Here is a 27,259-nt window from a genome sequence, read left to right on the forward strand (position 1 = left end):
ATCAGCGGTGGGTTGTCAGTTTTAGTAAATTAGGGTATCTGGGTTTCCTTTGATTTTCTTTTATGCCATAGGCACTATGCTATTCTTTTCCTATGAGAAAATTATGCCATTTTGTTATTAAAACGTGTTGGTCGTAAATGTTTCGCTAGGTACGCTGGTGAGTGCTCTGCATCTCCACTACATATCCACATTGATCCACTTTTATCGGTCACTTCCACTGACATTTGCGATTTCATGTCGAGTTATCAGAACATTTATATAGCTGTCCAATATGTTATCTGCACACTTCGATGTTATCTGCAATTAACTGTAGCTATTGTGGCGAATAACACTTGCCGACAAGATAAGGAAATGTTTCGCTAAATGATTTAGGCATTTATTTGCAGCTTGCATGCCAACTGAATTAAATCAAGTTTGGTAAGCAACAGCTAATTTAATTACGATAAATTTCAATCGAAACTTTTTAGAAAATATGCCAAGCCACCTGGCAAAAGCACAAAGTTATCCGTCTGCCAAGGAAATTGTGGCACACTCCATCGAGCGGCTAAATTAGGCCACAATTCTGGCCCACAAAGCACTTGACGGGGTTTCGAGCATTATTGGGCTTATTCAGCTGCCATAAATATGCAGCAGCATTTATAAGCATAAAGATCTCTTTTCGTGCCAAGATAATCCCATTCGCAAATCCCAAAACGTGCAGTCATCTCGGAACTTAATGCATTTCCATACGCTCCACTGCCGACTCAATGCCCCCGGAAAAAAGGCGTTCGCCTCGTGGTGGATGCAGCACAAATTCGGGGAACTCCCCTAACAAAGTCTACTCGGCAATCCTTTCCGCTTCCTTTCTTTTCAGCCCCACTTCGCTCCACTTCTTCCTCGTCCTGGCAAATTGATTTGCGGCAAGCAAAAGTGCGCAAAAAGTTTGCCAAGCAGGCTGAGGCGAGGGAAAAGGAAGAGAAAAAAGAATAAAATTAAAAAATAATGTTTGAAAATGTCTTGGTCATATATTTTAAATACGAAAATTTACCCAAGGGAGTTCAACCATGCACGCACACACTCACACACACACACACCCACAAGCCTGTTACCTGCTCATTTTATGCGCAAAAAGAAACGAACGGTAAAACACGTTAAAAGCTAAGACGAGGTCCCAACAAAAACAGCAACAAAAGCCGACGTGGGAGAATGGGGAGAAGGAGGAGAGAGCACAAAAAGGTTGAAAGAGACTTCTAATCCCCACAACCAGGATAACAGGATGCTCTTCCAAAAAGTGAATAATATCATGCAATATCATCGATATGTTCCATCGATAATATCGATAGTACCATCGTTTTCACATCAACTTTTTTAACAGTTTACAACACATCATAGACGGGAAATTAATCGTTTAAGTCCAAACGCAATGGTTATAAAGATATCTGATTCATGTTTTTATAACAGTCAATACCATTTACATACTGTAAACTTTGATAGCCGCTTGACATATTACACATTTTGATATATTTCCCAGACAAATGTTTGAAAATGTCCCACGTGCCGATTGACAGTTAGGGTATCCCTTTAAAGATGGCAAAACGGCGGCAGCTTCATTTAGTTTTTGGCCTGCTTCACATATGCATATACATATACCTTTGTGCGCATACATTTCAGGGTGTGTGTGCGTGTGTGTGCTTGTGTGTTTGTGTGTGTGCGGCATTCGTTGCTACTTATGTTTAAGCTTCGTATTTAAGCTTTTTGCACGATTTCCTCTAACAAATGGATTTTCACTTGTTGCCCAGCCAGACGAACGAAGCCATCACACACAACCAAACACACATTAATATGGGATTTGCACTCAGCAAAATCAGTGGTGAGCAATAGTTGCTTGGCTTAAAAAATGCAACAATTTCATGTCAGCTATTTGGGTGCACATCTCTAACATGTCTAAGCACTTGATCTCTGTATTGTTGCAACCCCCATTTTCTCGCAGTGTTGCGGTGCGAGCAATCCTTGCTGTCAGGCACTTTTTAGATCTTCTTCCTGGACCTCTTATCTCCGTTTTCCCTGACTAACAAATTATTTCATTTCTTGGGTCGTATTTTATACGTATATTAGGCCCGCTCTTTTTTCTAGCTGAGTCCTGGACCTTTTTTTCTTTTGTTTGCGCATAATCAGGCCAGGACTTCGATGACCAGAAATGAACGAATGAATGCTCGCTCAATCACTGATTAGTCAGGCCACAAAATCATATGTTGGGTTGGCTCTTATATGGCAAGTTGGCCCTGGAACTTGCGGCACATTTTTGTCTGCTTGATTAATTGCAGTTTTGTTGTGCCCTGAGCCGGGCAATTTGTTAGCCGGAAAAAGGAGGAAAGGCACCCACAGACACACATACATGCGTATTTGCAAACTAAAAAGTATTATTAATGATGCGCCAGCAGAGCGGCAGGAGACTGACTCCACTTCGCACTCAGTGGGCCTGCATTTGACATCGCTCATACGACACGTTGGCTGAGATTTATGCCACCAGCAGCGGCAGTCGCCGAAAAGTGGCCATGGGTGTGAAGTGGGTCAGTTGCTTGCGAACTGGCTGTCTGATTAATCACAAACGCTTAAATCCGGCAAACACAGCAGCCAACAAGCAACCGACAACACACACACACTCACACACACTCACACTCAGACACACAAGAAGCCACATAAACCTGTGACGAATTATTACGCATACGCACTGCGAAAATGAACTGTATGCACACACATGAGTGGGTGGAAAAGCCTGAGAAGTGTGCTTACATGTGTGCGATTAGCCGCTTGTTGTGGCAGCAGAAAACTGCCAAGGACGAAGTGGTATTCCGCCCGATTCGAAGTAATATTGCGCTTAAGCGTACTCGAAGTGCATCTGCAAATGGAAACAAACTTAAAGTGGCATTGTAGTGAAGCTGTTGCATGTCAAACGTGGCTTAGTTCCCAATAGGAAGTTCCAAAATGGTTCGAATATGGAATGTCATAACTCGTCGAGCTCGTACTGGAATTTCTAGTCGATCGGCCTTCCCATTGCACATCTTAATGATTTTAATAATGTTACACACTTACCAAACCATCTAAAATTAAAAAAATGTATCATTTTTCAATAGTTTTAAGTTGTGTGGCTTATTTTGCACAAGTTATCAGTAAAATATTAAATAAAACATAGCTTTTTTGCCAAATTATAGCAGTGTTTCAGACAACAATGCCAAAACTAAGCCAAATATGGAATACCTCGTTGAGCTCGTAACTTAATTGCCAATCGATTGGCGTCTCAGCCAAAACACTTAAAATTGAGACGATTTTCTGGCAAAATTTGATGATGCAATCCCGCAACAAAAAATGCAACAAAATTAAAGTTAATTTAATTCAAAACTGCACAAAACAGTCATTCCTGCAGCTGTGTGTGCATTTTTATCCAATATATGTCCAGAAATCCCTTGCAAATATCGAATATTTAGCTATGCTTAAGACAGCTATGTTTTCAAAGCAATCAAATCGATTTTTCGGGGAAAGCGAAGCTGCAGGCACTCAATTAAATCTAGCACGAGTTTCTACAAGAGTCTGTCAACTTAGGGCAGCAGTTCCGTGTTATTGAGTTGCCATGTTAATCCTTTGTATCGGGAAACTGTCACTGGACCACCAAAGTGCCCCTGCCAACCTGTGGGCCATGGCTGGCCATGTCGGCCCTCTGATTTATGGCCGTGTATGTGGCAGGACCCCACGCCACCTGACTTGGTTTAATGGCCTTAAACGCGTCGGCTAATAAGTTTTGCCAGGCGGGGAATGGGAATGGCTGGCTGCACTACTCGCACATCCGCCTAAGCCAATGACTTGCCGTTTGGCTTTTGCTCCTCGAGATTTATTGACATATAAATTTAATGTTGGCCATGCCACCCAGCCTCCAATCCCAAATCCCACCTCACAACAAAGTTAGGAGCAGTTGATTGAATGCGCTTTACTGCCTGGATTTCCGTTAGTAAATTGAAAAAGCTCTGGGGAAAAAACACACACAGGGCAGAAGAGAAGGACTTAAATTGAAAGTGAATCCTTTTGGCAGGACCACACCTTTGGCAGCAATATATTCTATTTGCTGGATTAGGCTTCGCTGTAAATCGGGATTCAATTTGTGATAATTGAAGGTCCCTAATCAATTGGGCAGTCATAATTGGTTTAGCAATTTGGCAAGTGTGCCACAATTTCCTCAGCTGCAATTGCCACATGGAAATCCAGAACCTTTGAGGATTTAAGTGAAAAGGTGTCGAGAGCTATGCTCCAGCCAAACAAATTAAGGGAAAGTCAAATGCTGTGCGGCATGCTTTTGGACAGCCTTTCAAAAAGTCTTGAAGACACTGGAGAATTTTGTGGCACTCCTGGTGAATTTTTGCCCATTTCAGGTGGCTGCATCGACTTTTCCAGCGTCTTGTGCGCCTTTTTTCAATGTCAGCGAAATGCAGCAAGGCAAAAGGAAAGTTTGCAATTTGCCAACCCTACACAGACCACCGAAAAATTTTCCACCGAAGGCATGACAGCAATGGGACTTTTCAATAGACAGAATCAAGCGCCATTAGTTTGACTGATATCGAATGGAGGAGCCGCGGCTGCCTCGGTGGCATCGCATTGAATGGAAAAGAATGGAATCGAATCGAATGGAATGGAATGTCAGAGCGCCATGCATGAAATGGATGCCCACGACAGCCAGGTGAATCAGGGGGGAAAATGGGGGAAATGGGGGAGGACCAGCCATAAGTCAGTGGCAGGATGACAAGGACTTGAAATTCAATTTCTTAGCTCGCGATATTTTTGCTACTTCGGTGCTGCAGTCGTGACACAAATGCGTACACGAGAACCACTTTATTAAATACGCGAATTTGGCCAATAAATCAGTGGATGTTGCATTGGATGGCAACTTCACTTGAATGAGTGAATTCAATTATGAACAGCGAGTTGCATTTATCCATTGACCTACGCTGAAATCTGCCATTTGAAAAAAATATAATTTATATATATTATTTATGCCATTGAGAAACTTGCTTCATTTAATTAAAGGCTAAATATTTGTTTCCATTTCAACGGAATTCACATTTTAAGCTGGATTCCAATTCATCATGGATGGCCATCAATTTATACACTTTTTAATTTTTATTTAATTTAACAACGTTTGATGGGTTTTTTCCCAGCAAACGTTAATTGATGCTTTTCCATCGGAATGCCTACATTTGAAGTACTATTTAACAATATTACCTTCAGAACAGTTCAAATATCACCCATAGCAGTAGCAATATATAAGGTATATTATTTGAAGTCTTTATCTACTTAATAAACTTTACATTTGAACTTGGCACTTCCATTTGCCCCATAAACGTGTTGGAAACATTTGTTTAGGCCACTCTCGTGGCCAATTGAACATTATAAGCTCGTAATTACAATCACGAGCTCCGTTCAGCTCTTATTGCCAACATTCTGGGGGATTCCCTCGGATGCAGCCACCATTCTTGGCCCAGCTTTTCCGCTTTCACCGCTTTCATCGCTTTTCACTGGCTTTTCCTTTCCACTGCCGCCTTCTTTTTTTGCTGCTCCTGTCGTCTGGCGAAGGTTCAATGCAGTTCAGTAAATATTATGCTAAATTGAGATAATTTGTTGGCTGAAATACACACACATGCACACTCACACACACGCACACGCACACACACAGACATACAGTCACACAGACAGGGAGCGTGTCGCCATTTTGGCTCCTGGCGTGTCCTTGCCATGGCTGAAATGGATTTGCATGTAAATTTGTTTTCGCCTTATAGTCGCAAATTTTTTGCTCGATTTTGCACATTCTCTAGATTTCTATCGTAATTGGCGGCTTGTTATAGGCAATACGTGGGCGGCTGGCGGGGGAGCGGGGTGGCGGGGTGGAAAGGTGGAAAGCGATAGGAATTCTGGGGAAAATCGGCGCACAACTGTGTGGAAAATTCCCTCGCACACAGACTAGCTGCAGTTATGCCATTCTATTTATTTTTCTCCTTTTTTTCGGCCGGAAGTATCAGCGGCAGTATCCTTGTCGATTGTGTCACTTCTTTATTCAATTTGCAACCTTCGTTTTTATTCGCTTATTTGCCTCGGATTTTCCCTGCTTCTTTCCCTTACTTCTTTAAAGTAAATACGAGTTTGTTAAAGTTGAATGTAATAGTTGCCTTACAAGCTAGATTTGCTCAGCATATCAGTTTGATTTTTTGTTTTATAAACAACACGGCTAAACTTTCATAATCAAGACACTTTTTAATTGGTTATCTGTCAGGACTAAGGTAGCCAATCGCAAAGTTTGCAACGGAGAAACTTATTTCAGGAATTAATCGATGGCATTTTGTGTACCTGCAGTGTTTTCTCGTGATTTGGCGAGATTTCTGTGCAGCAACCGAATAAAAGCGGGAATTTTGCGGGTCGGGAATGGCTTGAGGAACGAATTTTTGGGGCATGCCACACTGTTATTAAATATTTCGTTTGCTCGCCGCTGCGGCACAACAAAAAATATATGTGTACTATGTACATGTATATTGCGCACTTCTCGAAGGAACAATTCGGGAGCCAAATATGCCGTGCACTTTGCCCTCGTCCTTATTTATGGCATACTTTTCGAGCAGTTTCCGCTTTCTGGCCGAGCGGGACACACATTTGCATCCCCAAAGGAGAAGTCAGTGACCCAGGCAATGGTGGATCCCAATCCCAGTCCCAATCCCAAACGTAAGCCCAAATTCCGAGCCCCAATCATAATAAATCGTGTGCCGAAAGGCAAGTCGTGTGCGTAAAATAGTCATTAAAAAGGGTCCTGGCACAGGACATGTATATGGACACGGACATGGCCACAATGCAATTAATTGTTTTGTTTATCGTTTTATCGGACAGTTTACGCTTGATTTGGCCCATAGGCTAAGCTCCGAAATTACTTACTATATATGCGAAAACATTCTGGAACCGTTTCGTTTAGGCAATGGAGTGTGTCGCAGGATCTGACATCCTGATGACACAACTTTCGGCAGGTCAGGAGTTGCCTGAAAAAGGGGAAATGTCTACTGGGCCTTTGTTTTGTCAAAATGTTCGAGCCAGAATATTTTTGCTCAAAACATACATGTAAGTGCAGTCAAATGAGAACTGTAACACCTAGAAGCACTTGAATAAAAGTTACATATGTGTTATGTGTCCTTGATCCTTGGCCTTTTGCGATGTCCTCGAAATGTGTCGGCGCTCGATTTTCACCGCCAGCGATTAGCGGTGAGGCAATTTCACAGTATCTGTATACTGTATCCGCAGCCATGTCAACGAATTCAGAAGCTCGGAGCCGTTTTGGCATTTGCATATTTCCATTTTGGTGCCGGCCACAGGACTCCGAAATGAGGATAATAATGCGAGCCATTACACATGAACTTAATGCGAAACGGGAGCCAACCGCACTTAATGCGCTTTTCAAAACTAATATGAAAATAATGTGGGTTGCTTTTTGGGCGCTGGGCGGTGGGTGGTGGGCGGTGCGCGGCATTCAATGCCATCAAGGAGCAAGGACGTCGCTGCATTGTGCCTGTATCTGTGTGTGAATTTATGCGCCTCAGTGTGCGTGCGTCTGTGTGAGTGTGTGCGAAGTTCGAAGGACACTTGAGCCAGTGCATGTGCATAAATATAGAACAATAAAGTAATAACAGACAGTTCAAATCGGTGGCTCAATCGATTGGGATCTCTAAAAATACTCCACACTTCGAACTGCTCGCTGTAGAACAATATTTGCATGGATGAGGTCTAGAATTAGCATAAATTTGTGATCTATTCAGCATACGTGTAAGATATGTGCTGAAAGTACGAATGGATTGCCTAAGCGCCTGTTAAATCTCAGCGGTTTCTGCATGCCCAATATGTGAATATTTTTTAAATGCCAAGCCTCTCGAAATCCAATCAAGTTCTACTTTATTCATTGCCTTGAAAGCACATCGGCGCTAGGTGACATGGAATACAACTAATCCCTGGCTTCCGCACTCACGCTGCACCCAGTCATCCAGTGGCATAACCCGATTAGATCCATGCCCATCCTAACCATCCTGGCCAGCCTTCCCGACCTGCTGGCCGCCTTTGTCCCGCTGGCCCCTCAATAATGGAGTCAGCAATAAAATGCAACAGGAAATGAAATATAAACGCTCGCAGTGCAATCGTGTGTAAGTTCTGGCAATGGCATTATTATGGCGCTGGATGCCACTGCAGTTTGAATGAATTTCCACCCGCGACACCCGTTTTTGTTGCTGCAATGGGAATGGAAAATTGTTAGCATCATCAACACGTAGCGTTGACGTGTTGAAAATGCTGAAAGTTATAGCACACATTGAAAAGGTGGTTCCATGGTTCCATGGTTCCATCGTACATGGCACATGGTACATGGTACATGGTACATGGGAAATCGGGGGACGTGAATTGCCTTGGCAATAAAATGCTTTTCAATTCAATTTCCACACATTTGATGAGCGCAACAAAAATGTACGTTTAACTTTAATAATCTCTCATATTATTCACAAATTTTACGGGGCGTTTTCCGACTCGAGTTTCCATCAAAATTGCGGTTTGCAATTCGTATTGTTCGCTCGTTACATTGCTAGTTGTTTTGTTATTGAGTGACATTGTTGCTTAATTTTCCCTTGCGAACTACAATACATACGCTAATTTACTGGATTTTCAATCTATTTCCTTTATGCTAACTCTGATTTATGCACCAAAGCTTTCATAACTTTCTGTAGTTTTCATTTCAGTTTTTCCACACTTTTGCCTGTTGCTGCTGGTTATGGTTAATATGTCGCGCTTTTTCTGGTTTTATGTAAACTAATTGAGATCTTGTTGTCTGTTGGCGGTGCGGTTATATAAATACTTTTATTGGCAACGTTGTGGCCGCTTTACGCGTTTTTTACTGTTTGTTTTGGACGCTGTTTTCTTTTTTGGGTAATTTTCATTTGCCTACACTGAATGGAAACAGTGACATTTAGGTCTTTAGTTTTTGTATGAACAACAATAAAAGACAAGCTCTAAAGTCTTTGGGTAGTGCATAAAAGTATGCTATGAAAATTGCATTTGCCCAATAAGGCTTTGTTGCCATGTGTTAAGTTGTAGATTCATCATATGCATATTTTAGCTTGGTTGTGACCACTCTATTTTTTGCGTGCAACTGCTAGTTTTCAGTTTGTGGCATTTTTTGTCGATGGTGTAACCACTTGTGGTTTTATAGCCTGTTGCTGTTGCACACTTGTCTGCGGCTGCCCGCCGTGGCATTTTATTATTTTTTAGATATTAGCTGTTGTCCTGCGGGCATTGTTACCTGTTACCAGTCACCAGTTACCAGTTACCAGTCACCAGTTAGCTGCCTTCGCTGACTTCATTTGGGTTTAGCATAAAAAACGCGTTAAGAACGCACGCGGTCAGCGGCATCGTTAGCTTCTCCACCTGGGCGTTTCGCCTCCGTAAGTATGCCACATAAAGTTAAAATCTTAAACAAAAAAAGAACGAAAATGGCATATGCCTGGCGCACAAACAACGCAAATGGCAGAAGTCTGGGTGAAAATTCGAGGGGCGGAAAAGTCGACGAACAGCAAAGGAAATGAAGAAAAACTTGATTTATTTTTATGTGCTCAGCGATGCGGCAAGGTGAATGGAGTGGGCTGTTGAGTGGATGGTGGGTGGCTTTTCCATTCATACAAATGCTACGTGCGTAATGACCAGGCACACACACACACACAGACACACACACGCACACAATCGCTCACTAGCGCACTCACACTCTCACGCACTTGAAGTTAAAGAAGTTCCACGTTGCGTATACGTAATCATATTCTTTCTTATTTATATTTTTGTTTCGGCCCGGTTTCCCCTACTCCAGCTAAATTATACATCTGCATGTACACATACAAATTTTCGGATACATATATACAATATATATGTATGTATATTTCATTTGTGCATATATGTACGAATATATACCTGAGCAGGCTGCGTGGACAAGTGGCCAAAAATTGGGTCTCCCAAATCAATGGCAGTGGGCCACTACAAAAGCAGTTCGCTGGTCGATAATTTATGAATATTCTGCACAGTTATATATACAAATTAGTACACCAATATTGCTAGTATCACTATATTTTAAAACGCAGTTTTTGAACATTTAAATTGGCTTTATATACAGTTCTAGTCGCCTGGGAAAGTTGGCAATATGTAGTACCAATTTATGGTGTTAGTCGGATTGCTTGCCCATCTAAAAGCCGCAAATGTTGGGCCAAATCGGCAGACAATTAGAGAATTGCATTCTGGCAGCGACCGAAAACCAAAAGTTGTGGCCAGGTAAGTCTGGTAAATATGGCAAGATGCTTTCCCTCACAGCCATGTTTACAATACATTTTAATAAAGTCAAAAAGGCGTTCGGATGTGTGCGAAAGGGAGGGGCGAGCACAACGAGCGAGTGAGATGGGGCATAACTCCGGATACATATACACACATACGTGTATGTGTGTGTGTTGGTGTGCCAGGTGAGCCCAGCGGGAACGTAATAAAAATATGAAAATCAAGTGAAATCATTTCCATTCAAATTCAAATCGCACGGCAGAACGACAGGGAAGGAAGTTGTGGGGAGGTGGCGCCGGGGGGCGTGGCAATCTGGGTAGCAGCGCCAGCTGAAAACTGATATTCAATTCAATCAGTTCTGCCTGAGACCTCAGGGAAGTGACTGTAGCACTGGCGATACGGAGGTGGCGAAAAGGCAACTGCACAGCCAAAAACAAGGTTATAAAATACAAACCGAAAAACAAGGAACGAGAATGGAAAAACTGCCCATGACTGAAAAATTCGCGTATCTAGATATGATATGATATGAAAATGCTTACGTTATAGAATCTGGTAACTTCCCAAGCTTTTTACGGAATCAGCATTGCTGAAGAATTCGCGTTTGCACGTTTCTGCACACTTTTGTGCACTGTGTGGCCAGGAGAATGGTAATCGAATTGGTTCCCAGTTCCGAGTGCGGTTAGTTGCTAATGCGGCGACCTTCCGTACGTGTGTGTGTGTGTGTGTGTCAATGACTGGAACTGATTCTGATTGAGAATCCTTCCTCGTCGCTGCCACTCGACAGGTCGGAGTCGAGCCACTGGAAATCGGCTGAAAAAAGCAAAGTAGTAGAGAAGCCAGTACGGCCAGATATTTCATGGCTGAGACGGCGACCTTCACCACCTGTTATACATAAGCGCAAAACTCCACACTCATCAGCCCCTTTCGCTGGCAACTTTGCGCCTCCATTCACCTTAACAATAAATTTCAACAAATAAATCAAAATGTAACAGAAGCCGCGTGGAATTTTCAAGTGGCAGGTGCCACAGCAGCAGCAGCAGCCGTAGCACCACCCTGAGCCACCCTAAAACCACCCTAAAACCACCCGTGGTGTCCCTAAAAAGCGGAGCGAGCCCAAAGTTTTTGATTTTTGTGCTGAAAAAAGTGTTTACCAAGGCCTGGGAATCGAATTGAATGGTGGTGGGGGAGGAAAAAATAATGGGGAGAGGGGGCTTAAAATAAATGGAGGGAAATTACACAGAGGGGAGTGAAGGGGGAGTGAAGTGGGCGTGAAGTGGGGGCGTATAACTCCAATTCAAACAGCTTATGTCCTTGTACTCTGCGGTAAAAGCACGAAAATTAAGATGAAATCGAAGAAATTGAACTTTGCATAACATTTAACAAGATATTAGTAACAAATTAACCTGGCGTGGCCATAATTGTTTCAAATCAGCCAAATATGCTGGCAATCTGGACATGGTAAACTCTTTTTTCGGCACTTTTTTCTTGTTGACTTTTCTGGACACCTTTTCGCACTCGAAGAAAGTTTTGGTTTGTATTTCCTTTTTTGTACTCTTGCTTCTTCTCCGCGGTGGGCGGAAGTGCGGGAGGCGTGGCAGGTGACGGCGTGGCATCAGCAAGCAAATGATGTTTAATCGCACGGAAAGTCACAGCGTGAATCCTGTCCAGCAGGATTCTCCCGCAGAGAAGTCGTCGTCGTTGTCATTGAAGATGCTACATTGATGCGTGAGTGTGTGAGTCTTAGGCAGATGAGGATTGCCACCCACTGGGTGGCACACACACACACACACCCGCATCCCCCTAATCATCGGCCTTGGCTCATTATAAACAGCGGCCACTGTTGCATGGACTTCGAAGTCGACGGCGACGGCGACGGCGACGTCGCTACCTGTTGGAAATGCAAACAGCGCTGGCAGAGGTCCTTGGAGCGCCTGCGCTGGAAGCAAATCTCCACAAGGTCGTTCGTCGGCGCTGCTGGGCGGTGCTGCTACTGTGGGTGGGTGGTGCTACTGTGCTGCCTTCATTCAAATAATAACCGACTCCCTTTGGAGACCCACGAACGGCAGCGAAAGTAACGGTCAGTTCGTAGGAATTGCATTGGATCTGCTTGGAGCTGGTCAATTTCTGTAGAGATTTGCATCCACAACTGTGTTCATTTGTTCATTTGTTCATTCTTGGGAAATGTCTTTCCTCTGGCTGAATTTTTCGCCTACCATAATTCTACAAAACTTTTATCGCACAATAAAAAAGATATAAGATTTGCCTGTCCTACATACATTTACATGTATATTTTTGGCTTCAGATAAGCAAAAACAAACATGACCGAATAAAACAATTGAGTCATGAAGTGAGGGGGGTAAGAAACAAAGTATATTCGTTAGCATTATGACCAAGATATTTGCCTTGAGTAATCTGAAGTAATCTTAACGATAAGGAGACAGCTGAGAACCCAGAAAATCCCGAGTGCTGAAATACCCGAGGATGCGGAAGTCGAGGGACTGGTGACATGGGGCTGCATGTGATCCAAATTGTGGGTGCTGGGTATCTCGGTGAAATAGTTGGCCCAAATGGCAAAGGTCAGCAGGTCGTTTTGTGGCTTCGCCAGTTTCAAATCGACCAATATGGGCTGATCCAGATTTTTCGCCGCCTCTGGTGATTCCTGCCATTCATAATCGGCTACCGAAACGGGCAGGAATAGAGCATTCAAGGTGCTGGGCATGATCAATCGACGACCACGTGGAGCAGCTGGAAAATTGCCAGAGATGCTCAGCTTGGTGAAATGGTGCGTATTGATGACCTCCTGGTTTTCCGGGAATATGTAGCCACAACTGGCGATACGCACATCCGTGCAGGCAAACAGAGCACAAGTGGCCTGCTCAGTGCGATCCACGCCAATGACGGTCGTCTCATTGCCCCAGTAGACGCCGATCCTATAGCGATACGATTTCGCCTCGCTGGAGGTCACCTCGTTCTCCGCGGGGCTGGTGACCTTCCGTTCGATGGAGAAGGAACAGCAAAAGCTGCCGTGGCACAACTGGCGTTCGAAGCTCAGAAAGTCCTCGGCCAAAAGTTCACCTTCGAATATATCCACATTGTTATCCCGATAGGCCGCCAAGCCAGTCAATCTCTGCGTTTTCCGCTGCGGCGTGAACAGCGGCGTGAAGCTGGGTGACAGTTGCCCATGGCTCCTCTTGGGCACCTCCGAAATGAACAACTTGGTGGTGGGTTGCTCGAAAATCTCCGCCACCAGTCGGCCACCGCGTCCAGCATAGATACCCGATCCGGAAGTGCGTCCAGCTGGCTTACTGGCATCTGCGGCCAAGACATTGACGTCATTACCAAATGCCCAACCCTCTTGGAGTTGCACCGCGCCCAGGAATGGCAGCTCGGAGAACCAGTAAGTGGGATACACGATATCCGTGATATTGTGCTCCACTACCAATTTCAACGCCGGGTCATAGAACAACATGTCGAAGCAGATGAAGTGGCCAAAGGTTACGCCAAAGTCTGTGGTAAATGTGGATACATCTGGAGTTCGCAGCACTGATATTGAGTAGTACTCGTGTCGCCACAAATGGGTTTTCCTGTAACGCGAGATAATCCTGCCCGTTCGGTCGAACACCACATTCGTGTTGAAGTACCGAACTCCAGTCGAAGGACAAGGATCAAGGGTGTCGGAACCAGCTCCATGGGCGCACAGTTCCTTCTCCACCACGTTTATGACCACATACAGGCTATTAGCCCTCGCCGAGCAGGACAGTTCGATGAGGAACAGCTCGTAGTCCGTTTGGTAGCAGGGCGTTATGTTCTGGAACTCATGGGGCACAAAGGTGGCCGTGGCGTCACTATTGAGCACGTGCTCGGGAAACACTATGATGTCCACATCCCCGACTTCTCCAATGATCTTTTGAAAGGATTCCGAAGCTAGAATGGTGCGTGTCCTTGGAGAATCGCCCTCTGGCGAGCTGTGCTCCACCACTGCTGCCGTATAGATGGGATCTTCCGGCTTGGACAGCTATGGATAGAATATAAATCACACTTTTTGTCCTTCATAATAAAAAATACTCTTGGAAAAATAATGCATTTCCTAATAATGCATGCATTTACCGATTTTTGCACTTATATACTTATTCCCATGTTGAAATATGTAGTAAAACCAAATTTACCTGATGTGAACTGCTGAGGAGCGCTGCCAGGAGCAGAAAACTCAAGTGCATGGACTTCATATTAAAACGCTTGTCGAAATCCAACTGCCAGGCCATCGAGATCTTGGCCAAAAACGAAGACTACGCATCAGGAATCAGGTGAATGAAATCTCACTATCTTGCATATATGCATATTATATTACGGGGCGACTGATACTGCATTTCGGCAGTTTAGAGCCCCCAATATTCATATAACACTTATCTGTGCAATGTATGCTCGTCAACAAGGGGTTAATGATTTCTTGGCGGATTGCTTAAATGAAAACACTAAAAGTAAAAAATAGCAATTAAATGAGGTGTCGTATTTGTCTGGTCAAAGCCGTTATGGTTATTCACGTTGCGCTTTATAATGCTCCAATATGCAAATGGCTCTCATATAATATTTTCGGAATAATATTTAATTCCATATTTAAATTATATAAACAATTAACAAGTGGAATGTTATGCATTTTAAAATTCAAATTCGATTGGCGATTATGGTTGCAAGCGATATTGATAGTCGCGCGGAACTTAAAGCTCTCCAACCGACGGCATTTTTCGAGCCAACACAAGCTGGTCACACTGCAGCAGCGAACCTCAGCTGTTCAACAACAACAGCACGCGGCAGCAAGTACAACAAAACAATAAGATTGTTATAGAGCTGTTAACAGTTATTAGCGGGCTACCTAAAAACTAATTACCGCAGTTCCAATGCGCCCAACGAACGGTAAACTTCATTCCAAGGAGAGCCCATAGCGCGCGAGAGAGATAGAAAAACGGTGAAGGTCGCGCTGCGAAAGATAGAGATAATTGATTCGCAGGTTCGTGTGTTGGTGCATATTCATGTTCTAATAGCTCGCATTTGTGTGTGTGTGTGTGCGAGTAGTGCTTATACAGCAAGCAACTGATATAATCAATCTTGAATCTCAACATCCCGCCAGTGAGACAAAAAATCGAGAATCGCGATCTGAGATCCGTCAACAAACCGGACCAGCAAGCATCGCTATCTCGCACATCCCGCGGATTAGAATATCTCCCATTGCGAAGGTAAGTAACACCGATAACGATTGTCAGTTGTGTTCAGTTTAAACGAAGCGCGTATTTCTTATCGGCAACGTGACAATTGTCCAAGTTGTCGACTAACCCTGAGCGGGCAGCGATTTAAATCCACCCACCGACCTTGGAAATGCCCTTTGAGTTCAGTGACGGCTGAGCAAGAGCCAGAATTCGATCACAAATATCGAAAAAATCGATCAGGTATCGGCCATTATTCGATACGATTCGGGTTGACTAAAAATTTATCATGGATTGGCAGAAAGTCTCTCTTAGAATCTTAATATCTCAATAAAAATTGTTAGTACCGCATGATCTCAGTAATAAAGTGAATAAAACTGTCATCATAAATACATACATATGTACATACAAATGTACCTAATTCCACCGAAAAGGCGGTTATGGCGCTTTGTTACGATCAGTTCTAGTTTTGGTAAGCACTTTTGCATAAACCATTTTTGTATCTCATAAACCTATTAGCTATGAAGGGTCATAAATCTCGGAGCTAAATGATAAGCTTCACATTTATTCCCAATGCGCAGGAATTATAATAATTTATGTACATATGCAAATGTGTATTTCTCTTTTAAAACATTTATACTCATATGTATGTTTTTCTTCGGTAACACCGTGTGCTGGAATTCAATCGTTTATGCTGAATTGCGAATTAATAATGGTTTGGAAATGTATTTTCATCAGCTAGTAGCAATGTATTCAAAATAAAATTGAATAATCAATAGTTCTTAATTATTTTGATTACCATATTCAGAGCACGCTTTAATGCAATAAATGCTACGTAATCATGACAATGTTTTGCGAATGTGTTGAGTAATTTTCGTGCAAGTGTGTACATATGTATGTACTTACTTATTACCCCTTTAAAGTACCCGATAGCACGGAATGTTTTACAAGCAAGATAAAATAAAAAAAAAACTCTCAACAAAATACTCAGAAAATCAAAATTAAACACGGAATTCTACATCGATTGTTCAGACGCCTGTTTTCATAGCATATGTTGGATCCATTTAATTTGTCAATGGTTTATTCAATATTAAATCTATATTTTATTAAATTTCACATACCTTTCAGATATGGCGCTCAATCTGAAGGCCCTGTTGGGCATGCTGTTCGTGTTCATCGGTTGCTGCAGCAACGTAGTCTTCCTGGAGCTGATCATTCAGATAGATCCGGGAGCCGGTAACCTGATCACCTTCGCCCAGTTCCTGTTCATCGCGCTGGAGGGCCTGGTCTTCACCTCCAAGTTCTTTACGGTGCGACCGAAGATTGCGCTGAAGGACTACGTCATCCTGGTGGCCCTGTTCTTTGGGGCGAACGTGTGCAACAACTACGCGTTTAACTTCAACATACCCATGCCGCTGCACATGATCTTCCGCAGCGGATCACTGATGGCCAACATGATCATGGGCATTGTGCTGCTAAAGAAGCGCTATAATCTGCGCCAGTACAGCTCTGTGGCCATGATCACGGCTGGCATTATATTATGCACCCTTGTTTCCAGCGGCGATGTCAAGGATAACACCCATCACAGCCTCAAGGTGGATACCTCCTACTCTGAATTCTTCTGGTGGACGGTGGGCATTGGTTTGCTGACGATCGCCCTGCTGGTCACCGCCTACATGGGCATCTACCAGGAGGTGATATACAAGAAGTACGGCAAGCATCCCAGTGAGGCGTTATTCTTTACGCACATGCTGCCCCTGCCCGGTTTTCTGATTATGGCCGGCAATATAGTCCAACACTTTGGCATCGCATGGTCATCGGAGCCAGTGGCCGTGCCACTGCTGGGAGCCATTGGCCTGGAATGGAAATTCCCGCTGATGTTGTTCTACCTCCTGTGCAATGTGGTCACCCAGTATGTGTGCATCAGTGCCGTCTACGTCCTGACCACCGAATGTGCCTCGCTAACCGTCACGCTGGTGGTCACCCTGCGCAAGTTCGTCTCGCTGATGTTTTCCATCATCTATTTCCGGAACCCCTTCACCATGAACCATTGGTTGGGCACCATCCTGGTCTTCTTCGGCACAATACTCTTCGCAAATGTGATCAACCAGGTGAGGGACGCCTATCGGACCAGGTCGAGCCGGAAGACCAGTTTCGACAAAGCTCCGCTGGCCAAGAAGGTGGAGTAATCTCCGAGGGCTGTGCTGGTTCCTGCTGCAGAGGCCATTAACCATTAATTTGTAGTTTAAGCGCCTTGTTTGTACATAGAATTTGCCTAGTGTGTAGCCGTCTCTGTCTGGTTTATAATTCTCGTCCATCGCAAAATGAGCTTATGCGTGTCATTCTACATTTTCAAATGTTCGTTTTTTTTAATAAATAATTGTCCAAAAGTTTGTAATATACAACGTTGATTCCTTTTTTTTCGTTAAATTCTTGAAAAATATATTTACGGAAACTGTAATATCTCCGAATCCAAAATATGCGATAAGATATGAGCTTTGAAGATTGAGTTTTTGGGACCTCGAGACGTGAATAATTAGTCAGCTTGTCGAAGATTCCAAGAAACTTTTGACTAATTTCCGAAATCGAAGGTGTTTCACAGCCCTTCTCTTTCATTTTCACACAATGCTGTTAGTTTACCAAAAATTTCTCTTGTTTGATCAGTTTTTTGGCTGAAGGATTTCTGCAGCCTGTTCTGTTGAGTTGGAAGTGCGCACGTTCGAGTGTAAGAAAAACAAACTTTTATTGCCACATTCTTGTATAAGTATGTATTTGTATATAGGTAATATATATGTATATTCAATGAGTTAATACTTATGAAAGGAGTTTTTCGGGAAATCGTGTTATCTGGCTCCAACATCACACACTACAGTATCGTACATAACATTCGCTTGTGTTGGCTTCTTTTGTTTAATTTAAATGCACAGGTAAGTACAGGAATATCAGGAATCAAAGAACAGAAGGTGCGAGAGCAAAAAAAATATATATATATTAAATTATCAAAACGAAACTCATGATGGATAGTTTGGACAGGCTGATTGGATAGGCAGCTGGCTTATGCATCGATTGCTCTCGATCTTACTGTTCATCCTTGTCCTTGGCACCGTGCTTAAGGATGCGCGTGAACTCGAGGTAGTCGAACAAACCGTTCTTGATGGGCGCCTCCCGATACATCTCGTCCACCTGTAAATCCGAACGAATATAGAAAAACTGCAATTTGATATCATAAACTTGACAACTTACATCCTCGTCTGTGAACCGATCACCCATTGTGGTGAGCAGCTCCCTCAGGCGATCCTCGGGCAGGACGCCCATGTTCTCCTCGTCGAAGCAGCCAAAGGCGTTCTTGATCACATCCTCGGGATCGGTGCCCTGCAGCCGCTCGCCGAAGAGCGTGAGGAACATGGTGAAGTTGATGGGGCCGGGCGCCTCGTTCATCATGCCATCGAGATAGTCGTCCGTCGGGTTCTTGCCCAGCGAGGCCAGCATGTCGTGCAGGTCCTCCTTCTCAACGAAGCCATCTCGGTTCTGGTCGATCATGTTGAAGGCCTCCTTGAACTCGGCGATCTGCGCCTGATCAAACATGGCGAACACATTGGAGGTGGCGCGTTGGGCGCGCTTCTTGGTGGTGGCGCGACGTCCAGCGGTCTTACGGGATGACATGATTGCTGATGGAGTGGTGGTTCTGCTGCAGCAAATGGAGCTAAGTGGAGTTGGCCTGTGGAGCTACTGGCACTAGTGGTTCGCGCTTAAGTGATGTGTGTGCGGCGTGGATCTGAAATCGAAAAACGACGACTCACATTAGCATTTCGGCGGCCGGGTATGTATTTATGGCTATATATAGACATATTGCAGCGAATTCCGCTGAAACCGATTTTCATTGCTCTCCAAACAAACTGTGTCAACATACAGTGGACGCTCGCTACAATGCTTCCACCATTTGTATTTTATCACATCTATTTGATACTCAGCAAGTTTTAATTTTAGAAAATAGCTAATATATGAAAGTTTTACTACCTCTTCCTAAACTAAAAAAAACTACAAAGTTTGTAACTAAAAAATTACATTTATGAATAAATCCAAGTAAAAAGAATTTTGGGTCTACTAGATCTACGGGGATCTACTAGATATGCAAGTGGTAATAAGAATTTTATGTCTGGAAGGGGATTTACTGGCTATGCAGACGACAGCAAAAGCTACTTGATAACTTCAGGCTTCCTTTACAGTTATAAGTTCACAATATCGGGCGCCCACTGTGTGCGACTCATGCACGCACACATGCGCAGCTGCTCTGAGTCACTCGCGCATACGAAAATGACACGTATGGGAGTTTCGCTCTCTCCTCTCCAACAGAGCGTGCATGTGTATGGGTGTTTATCAATGCTGTTGAACTGCGGCTAACAAAAACAACATCACACACGTATTTGGCTCATTGAAAACATTCTCACGCACACTAGCGCACACATTTCAATTAAAGCCTTAAAAGGCCCGAAAAAAACAGCAGTTGAAGCACCCAAATACACTCGAGATCTCAAGTTGGGCCAAATGTTTGCGACTCCGTTGATTTAACACATTCGGTTGGACATTTAAATGCATTTATAGCACAAAAACAATTGTTTTCTTTTGCGCGCTGCCGACGCTGACTCATACGCACACACTCTCACACACGCACACCCACAAAGGGCAGCGCCCTTTGGGACTGCAGTTCGTTTATTTGATCGATTATGTTTGCTTGATTGCGCCTGATTTGATTCATACTCACAGCTGCCGAATGTCGAGTGTCTAATACTTTTGAAGTTTCGTTAATGCAACTTGTAACCAGCTGCACTCTTGTCTTTTATAAAAGCGATTTCGGTTCGATGAGAAGGGCAAGTGTGGCCAACATACAAGCTGTGTGAATTAACCAAAGAATACCGCGGTATATACTAAATAATACTGCAAATACTACATGTTTTTGCACTCAAAATAATAAACTCAAAAATAAATTAAATACATTTTACATACCAAAATCGAATGCAAATAACAATGAGTCTAAGGAAAGTTCATTTTAAAGGTTTTTCCAATTAGAATCGCAAATTGTCTAAAACATATTAGTTTCAAAATGTTCCTTATAAAGAAATACCATTTGCCTTGTAGGATATCCGGTTTTTGCTAAAAATATATTTATAGTCAATGCCTTTTGCTAATTTTAATTTTCCCTGTCATACATTAGTATTTTTTTGGTATTAACTTTTTAAAATGCCCGCGTGCTGATTGGAGTGTTTCAGGAGTACTTGCGCAGTCTGGCAGCCCGTTATTACAGCATTTCCAAATACGGTAGTACAACTATTTTAGGATATTGTTTTCAATACGGTATGGACACACTGCAAAGTGTTTGGGATGTTCGATATTTGTGTAAAATTCTAAGAGACCTGAATGAAAAGAGGCATGCATTAGGGCGTCGAACGAGGGATTTTCCAGCCCAGCAGATCCTTGCCAGCGCGTGAAAAGCGAGTCGAGTGGAAATCGAATCGGTTGGCACGGTCGCGGTCCAATTAATTTCGAACTTAACTGCGCGATTTGCAGGAGATGTGTCTATACCTGCATGTGCATGTGTATCTGTGTGCGAGGTGGCCCACGGCTGTGTGTGTGAGCAGCGTGTGAGTGTGTGTTGGTTTGTGGGTGTGTGTTGGTGTGTGGGCACACTGGAAAGAATCAATAAAGGATGTGCTGCGTATTGCTGAGCGAGAAAAAAGGACGAAAAGTGCTAGCCAGAGCGAATTAACGGTTAACTTTTGGCACGATTAACGGATTAACGGTCAATCAAGCCCCACAACCGAGTGAACAGTGAAAATAACGAGAGTGCGGGCACAGTTAATTAGCAAATTAACGAGTGGGTCGCCACAGGATTTCAGGATTTCGATATATTTTGGATTCCTGCACATGAACAAGATGATGAGATACTGCCTCATAATTGCTTTGCAGCTGTCGTTGGCATGTAAGTATTAAATAAAGTTTCCAAACCAAGGGGGGTGGTAACGCACAAAAAAAAAACGATGGAGTGGGAGGAGGGAGTAAGCCAGGGGGAGGGGGTAAAGGAGGATTGGGTGACCTCCGTGCTCAAGAAAAACCCCAACCCCTATGTTACCAATTATAATTTAACTAATTCTCGTCTTTATCTGCTCCCAACCCTCGAAAAATCCGTAACCAATCCTCGACAGACTCCGTGGAGGTGCACTTCGAGGCGCCGGACAGCGGCTTCTTTCTGAAGCACGCCCGCCAACCACCTGTGACGCCGGAGATCGCCAACGTGCAGACATCCTCGGCGGTGCCGCCACTACGGCAACGATCATCCTACGACTCCGTGTTATCCCTGGACAGATTCACTGTGGTGGAGACCACGCAGCCGGTGTCCATTCGCGCCAGTTATGGACCATTTTCCACGAAACAAACGGTGCCAGCCCGCTACATTGTGCCGGACACAATGGACAGCCAGTCGGGCGATTATATGAACGTGAGTTGTCCCCTAATCCTGGCCAGCAAACAGGCGTTTTATTAACCCACTTTCTCCCCCCCAGAATGCCACTCTACTGGAGCTCCAGCAGCCGAACATGCACCTGGATATCTCTGCCCATTTAGTACGCTCCAGTGTATCGCAGGATGCTCCCGTGCTTCGGGTACTATTCCACGCCGGAGCCGATCCGGGTGGTCACTTGCAGCGTCAGAAGGTCTGTGTACTCCTGCACGTAGCCATGGGCTCGGAGCAGCCGCTTAAAGGACGCTGCATGCCGGAGGGCGAGGACGGTGTCTGCGTAGCCGAAGTGGTGGTGCCACTGGGCTGGTGGCCCCAGCTGCCCGCGCCCACACAAGACGGCAGTGGCCAGGCGCCACCCAAAGTGCCGCAGCGGTATGCCCAGGTCTCGTACAGTGTCTTTGAACCACCATTGAGGAATCCCGAGCAGTGCGAGCCCAAGGTGCAAATCCAACCGTTGACTACATTCGCCCAGGTGCCTTTGTTGGCCGCCAGGACTCCCTATCGTATGTTGCGTGCCGATGATGCCGTCACCTTTCTGCTGCCCCAACATCCACTGTATCCACTGTCTCGTCTCCATGTGCCCGTCTTTCTCCACCAATATCCCGATCAGCGGGTGGCCTCTTTCACAGTGAGAGCTCGCGTCAAGGCGGGCTTGAAGATTTTGGGCGCCACTGCCTCCACAGACCAATGGAGCGTCTCTGTTGAGAAGGAGAATCCCAAACACACCACCGCCCGGGTCACTGCTTTTCGCAAAGAAGCCGAATCGAGTTTGGAAAGCGGAGGTAACCTAACCAGCGAGGTGTTTGAGGTATTCTCATGGCTGCTCGAGGTGGCCGAGGACACCAATGATATTGTGGACGGTGGCAAGATTGTGTGGTCCGTGACCCATGTCTATGACACGCCAAAGGACAAGGATTCCGGAGAACTGGTCATACCCGATGACAACAAGAAGCGACTAATTGCCAAGCTGGAGATCAACAAGGATGACATTCAGGCGGTGCTGCCGATGGCCAAGATCTGGGAAGTGATGAACACGGCGGTGCTAACCGGCAGGCAGGTAGCCCAGGCCATGAAGGTGTTTATCGTTTCGCAGGCTGGCAAGGTGGCCGATGTGACGCTACAGAGCTCCTGTCATGCCGAAGACGAAAGTGTGATCAAGGTGCGTCTGAATACTGTGGTCTACTCAATTGATAGCTAAATAACCAATCCACTTCTTTCAGGTTTCCTCCTCCTGCAGCTCTGTTTATGTGGATGGCTCCGAGCAGCGCGGCTCATCCAATGCCTCGGTCATAGTCAAGTATGGTACATATGTGGGTGTGGCCAAGTTCATCGTTTGGATGCCCGAGTTCCCGCTGGAGGTTTACATATCCGATTTCCGTCTCTCCCAGATCAAGGGATGGAAAGTAACCGATGACAATCACTATCTGTAAGCTGACTATCCTATAGTTTAACCACGAATATGCCTTACCAATCATTCTGATACATTTTATGGCAGACACAACAAGCAGTCGCGTCGGAGAAAGAAGAGATCCTACGTTTGGGGTCAGCACGGAACCAACTATTATAACAATCTGGGAGCAGACAAGACGATTTGTCGAGCGCGCTATCAGCAGAGTCCCGTGGAGGTGTACGCCAAATTCCTGGCCGTGGATCAGGTAAGATTCACTGAGCGTCTTAAGCGCCAAAAATTATTATATTTCTTGTTTGCCTCATCCCTTTGAAACAGAACTCTGGACGCACCAGCTACTTTATCTCACGGCGTACGGGCTTAAGAGTCACGGATCTGGTGCAGCCGCTGCTCCGTGTGGCCGATCCCAAGATCGCATCTCTGAAGGGTCGAATTCTGCAGGGCAAGTCCATGGGACGCACCGATGTGCAGGTCCTGTCGCCCATAACGGGTCGAGTAATTGGCACCAAGGAAATCCGTGTGGGCAGCGACAAGGTCAACCTTTCCAAGCTCATAGTGCGCGTCATTTCGGGCCTGCAGCTCACGATCAGTCCGGACAACACGATTGAGAACGGCTACCTGGCGGAGACATCCGTTACCCACAAGCTGACTGCTCAGTATCAGGAGGGACTGCTTGACATCGATCTCGAGTTTACCGATGGCTCCAAAACTCCTTTGCGGTGAGTGAATGTTTTACAACTTACAACTGGGCTGCATTCAATAAAATGGTAACTATTGTGATTACAGAGATATTGCCGTGGAGGACTATTTCCTGCTGGTGGAGAGCTTGGACACCGAGGTGGTGGCATTTGCTCCCATGCTGGCTTCCCATCATCCACGTGTCATAGCCGTCGGCGAGGGCAATGGTAACCTGCTGCGCGTGACTCTTTTACTTTCCGAGGAGTGCCGCCAGCGTCGTGGCACGCTGAGCAGCTCCAAACAGAACAAATCGAATGTAGCACCACTGGCCAGTGCTTTGGCATCCATCGAAGTGGATTTCAACAATGTGGATATCGTGAACAAGCAGGAGGCAATCCAAAATGATGGCACTGTGGGCAGGGAAAGAAAGAACTATAGGCAAACTGGAGATCTGGCCGACATCATTGGTGGGTGCAGATTATATTATGACTGTATCTCTTTATACTTATTCTTGCTTAATCCCTGTTTCAGTTGGCATCCCTTTGCGGGACTCCAGCCAGCTGTACGAGCCTACTGTTCAGGCGCGTCAGCATCGGGGCAGCATTCAGGCGGTTCATAAGGGTCATCACGGCAAGGGTCTTGCTGGCACAGGCACCATGACCACCATGGAACTGGGCATGTACGTCCTGCTCACGGCGTTCTGCTTCGCTATTATTGTGTTTGTGATCTCGTGCGTTGTGTATGCCTCCAAATTCCGGCCAGCAATGATTGAATCTGGCTTGGATCCTCTGTCGGCGGGCAAGAGCAATGGTTCTGGTGGATCTGGAGGCTTCCGGGATGTGCGCCTAAAGGAGTCGACTACGAATGCACACGATTGGGTCTGGCTGGGCCGCTCCACCATCGACCGTCAGTCCATTGTGGCGGAAACCAACACGCATTTGAATCCCAGAGGTGACATTTGAGCTTTACAAAAGGTTTAACTTACTTAAGGCAACATTTTTCAGCAGATTCCCGCATGCGCATCACGAGCAATCCGATTGTCAACTACGACAATGGCCGCCGCGTCAGCTCCTTTGACCAACAGCCTAAGCTGCAGACGCATATCGTGCCGGCCTCCAATCTAAACAAGCAGCACGCCGACCAGTGAGTATTGCGCCCAGAAGTATTCTGCACCAGTCGACGCTAACCTAAACACTTATCTGCAGCTATTTGGCCAACGAGCGCAAGGATAATGCCCTGGACTACAAGCCGCCAGTGCCGCCGCACAGGAATGTGGGCGCCCGAGCATGCCTGCCGGTTCAGCCAGTGCCCGGTACTGGATCTGTAAAGGTATGTCCTCAAACGCGAGCTTCAAATCAACGAGCTTATATTGATTGTTTATTGTTTTTACTTACCAGGATGCAGCACCCAACAAGCGATACAGTCAGCTGTACAGACGTGAGCATTTGCAGAACGGCGATAGCAATGCCAACCAACAGCCGGCACAGCAGCCGAATCAGCAGCCGAATCAGCAGCCGCCAACAGAGCGCCCTCATCCATTAGCCCATGCCCATCCACATCCACATCCTCATCCGCACCAGCATCAGCGCAGCCATAGCCACAGCCACAACTTCACCCAGGAGCCACTCATTAAGGCGGCGCACAACAAAATCAAGCAGCAGCAGCAACAACAACAGCAGCAGCAACACGAGGAGCTGCACAACGCCGAGAAGCTGGTGGAGTACACGAATCCGCACCAGAAGAACGCGTTCCAGTTCGATTCGCTGACACCAAAGAGAGTTACCAAAGCAGCCGCGTCTTCGCCGGCAACGCCGTCCACATCAGCAGTCCAGGGCAAAGCTAAAGGTAGACATATATTTAGTTAGTATTTAGCATAGAGGGTACCTTCTAACGAACCGTTTGAACAGAAAACCACAGCATGGCCAGCAGCACTGGGGATGCGGCCAACTCAAATGGAACGGACGAGATTATAAGGCTGCCAGCCAGCGCCGTCAGCCAGGAGCCCACCACGAAATCGTCGCGTGTCAAGCGCGCCACCGTGGTGGGCAATCCGATGTTCTCGGCCACCGTCGATGAGTCTGTCGCTCCCGGAGAGCGTCTTGGTCTGGACGATCTTGACATGGATTACGAGCAGATCATGCACTACTTTGACAACCTAAAGGTGAGTAAACCCGACGCTTGTGCACTTGAGCTGCTCCAGCAGAGAAATCTAATGAATTCGCGTCGTTCTCTCTTTGATATGTAACACTTGTGTGCCGCAGGAGTCAAATGCCTGAGTACAGGAGATCATTGCTAAAATTCGCGAGATATTGTCAACGTTCCATCACCGATATCAAACGGTTGCCACGCCCCTGACCTCGCCCACTCGCCAGCAGATGCAGCTGCTCGACGAACTGGTCGCCGGCGTGGCAACGGCCACAGCCATCACCGTAACCAAGGCAACACCATTGGCCACGGGTGACGGAGAGGCCGACGATGCCGCTGATGCATTCGATGCCTACGATGGAGCGTTGGACATCGAGAGCAGGCAGTTCTAGACGTCAAACCTGGCACACATCTAAACGCAATTCTAGCAATACTCCCCCAGTACTCTAAAGCAAACCTTGATGCCGCTCCACCAACTCCGTAAACAATCCGTGCTGAGGTCGAGCAAGGCGGCCCCAAAACGCACTCGTCAGCCGAGCAGGCGTACAGGCAAGGAGAAGGAGAAGGAGATGATTCGATGGAGAAACATATTTATTGCTAGGCTAAGTTCATATTTAATGCATACACCTATAGGCATATGTAAACGTGGAGATAATCCAAGTGTATCTCGAGGAGCGCGTGCCTGACACAATCGGAATCGACGGGCAACCACATATAGTATACAACTACCTATATCTCTGTAACTGTAACTGTAACTGTATATGTATCTGCATCAGTATCTGCATCCGCATCTGCATCAGTACTATGGTGCAGTTAAGGAACAGCCATCTAAAGCATAGCTTAATCCAGACATTTTTCCCATTCTCTTCGCTTCACACACACGCATCCTTAGATAATGTCGCGTGTCCCATCCGTCTGGTTCGATTCAACATCTCAATATTCAAACGATCTCGGCCCGATCTTGCA

At 45.4% G+C, this 27,259-nt stretch overlaps 4 protein-coding genes across 5 annotated transcripts; 2 read left to right on the plus strand and 2 right to left on the minus strand.

The window, feature by feature from the left end:
* Positions 1-12,709: 12,709 nt before the first annotated feature.
* On the minus strand, positions 12,710-14,576 carry LOC6551341 (vanin-like protein 1). Its single transcript, XM_001978381.3, has 2 exons — positions 14,517-14,576; positions 12,710-14,365 (listed from the first exon to the last, which is right to left on the minus strand). Exons 1-2 carry the CDS (start codon positions 14,574-14,576, stop codon positions 12,734-12,736), a joined length of 1,692 nt encoding a protein of 563 aa, XP_001978417.1. The 3' UTR covers positions 12,710-12,733.
* A 514-nt stretch (positions 14,577-15,090) lies between these two features.
* LOC6551342 (UDP-xylose and UDP-N-acetylglucosamine transporter) lies at positions 15,091-17,947 on the plus strand. Of its 2 annotated transcripts, XM_026981981.1 has the most exons (3): positions 15,091-15,355; positions 15,476-15,581; positions 16,677-17,947. In XM_026981981.1, the coding sequence occupies exon 3, from the start codon at positions 16,679-16,681 to the stop codon at positions 17,735-17,737; it is 1,059 nt and encodes a 352-aa protein (XP_026837782.1). In that variant the 5' UTR covers positions 15,091-15,355; positions 15,476-15,581; positions 16,677-16,678; the 3' UTR covers positions 17,738-17,947. The 2 variants fall into 2 exon arrangements, with proteins under 2 accessions (XP_026837782.1, XP_001978418.1); XM_001978382.3 differs by having other exon boundaries at positions 15,091-15,581.
* A 341-nt stretch (positions 17,948-18,288) lies between these two features.
* On the minus strand, positions 18,289-20,467 carry LOC6551329 (myosin regulatory light chain sqh). Its single transcript, XM_001978383.3, has 3 exons — positions 20,311-20,467; positions 18,792-19,323; positions 18,289-18,731 (listed from the first exon to the last, which is right to left on the minus strand). Exons 2-3 carry the CDS (start codon positions 19,209-19,211, stop codon positions 18,627-18,629), a joined length of 525 nt encoding a protein of 174 aa, XP_001978419.1. The 5' UTR covers positions 19,212-19,323; positions 20,311-20,467; the 3' UTR covers positions 18,289-18,626.
* A 333-nt stretch (positions 20,468-20,800) lies between these two features.
* On the plus strand, positions 20,801-27,036 carry LOC6551330 (transmembrane protein 132B). Its single transcript, XM_001978384.3, has 13 exons — positions 20,801-21,525; positions 21,749-22,041; positions 22,106-23,221; positions 23,283-23,488; positions 23,558-23,717; positions 23,789-24,189; positions 24,257-24,615; positions 24,680-25,099; positions 25,156-25,291; positions 25,354-25,477; positions 25,546-25,993; positions 26,056-26,309; positions 26,410-27,036. The coding sequence occupies exons 1-13, from the start codon at positions 21,471-21,473 to the stop codon at positions 26,422-26,424; spliced, it is 3,987 nt and encodes a 1,328-aa protein (XP_001978420.2). The 5' UTR covers positions 20,801-21,470; the 3' UTR covers positions 26,425-27,036.
* The last annotated feature ends 223 nt before the right edge of the window (positions 27,037-27,259 follow it).

This window comes from Drosophila erecta, unplaced genomic scaffold (assembly GCF_003286155.1).
Source record: "Drosophila erecta strain 14021-0224.00,06,07 unplaced genomic scaffold, DereRS2 tig00000126-arrow-pilon, whole genome shotgun sequence".
Lineage (NCBI taxonomy): Eukaryota > Metazoa > Arthropoda > Insecta > Diptera > Drosophilidae > Drosophila > Drosophila erecta.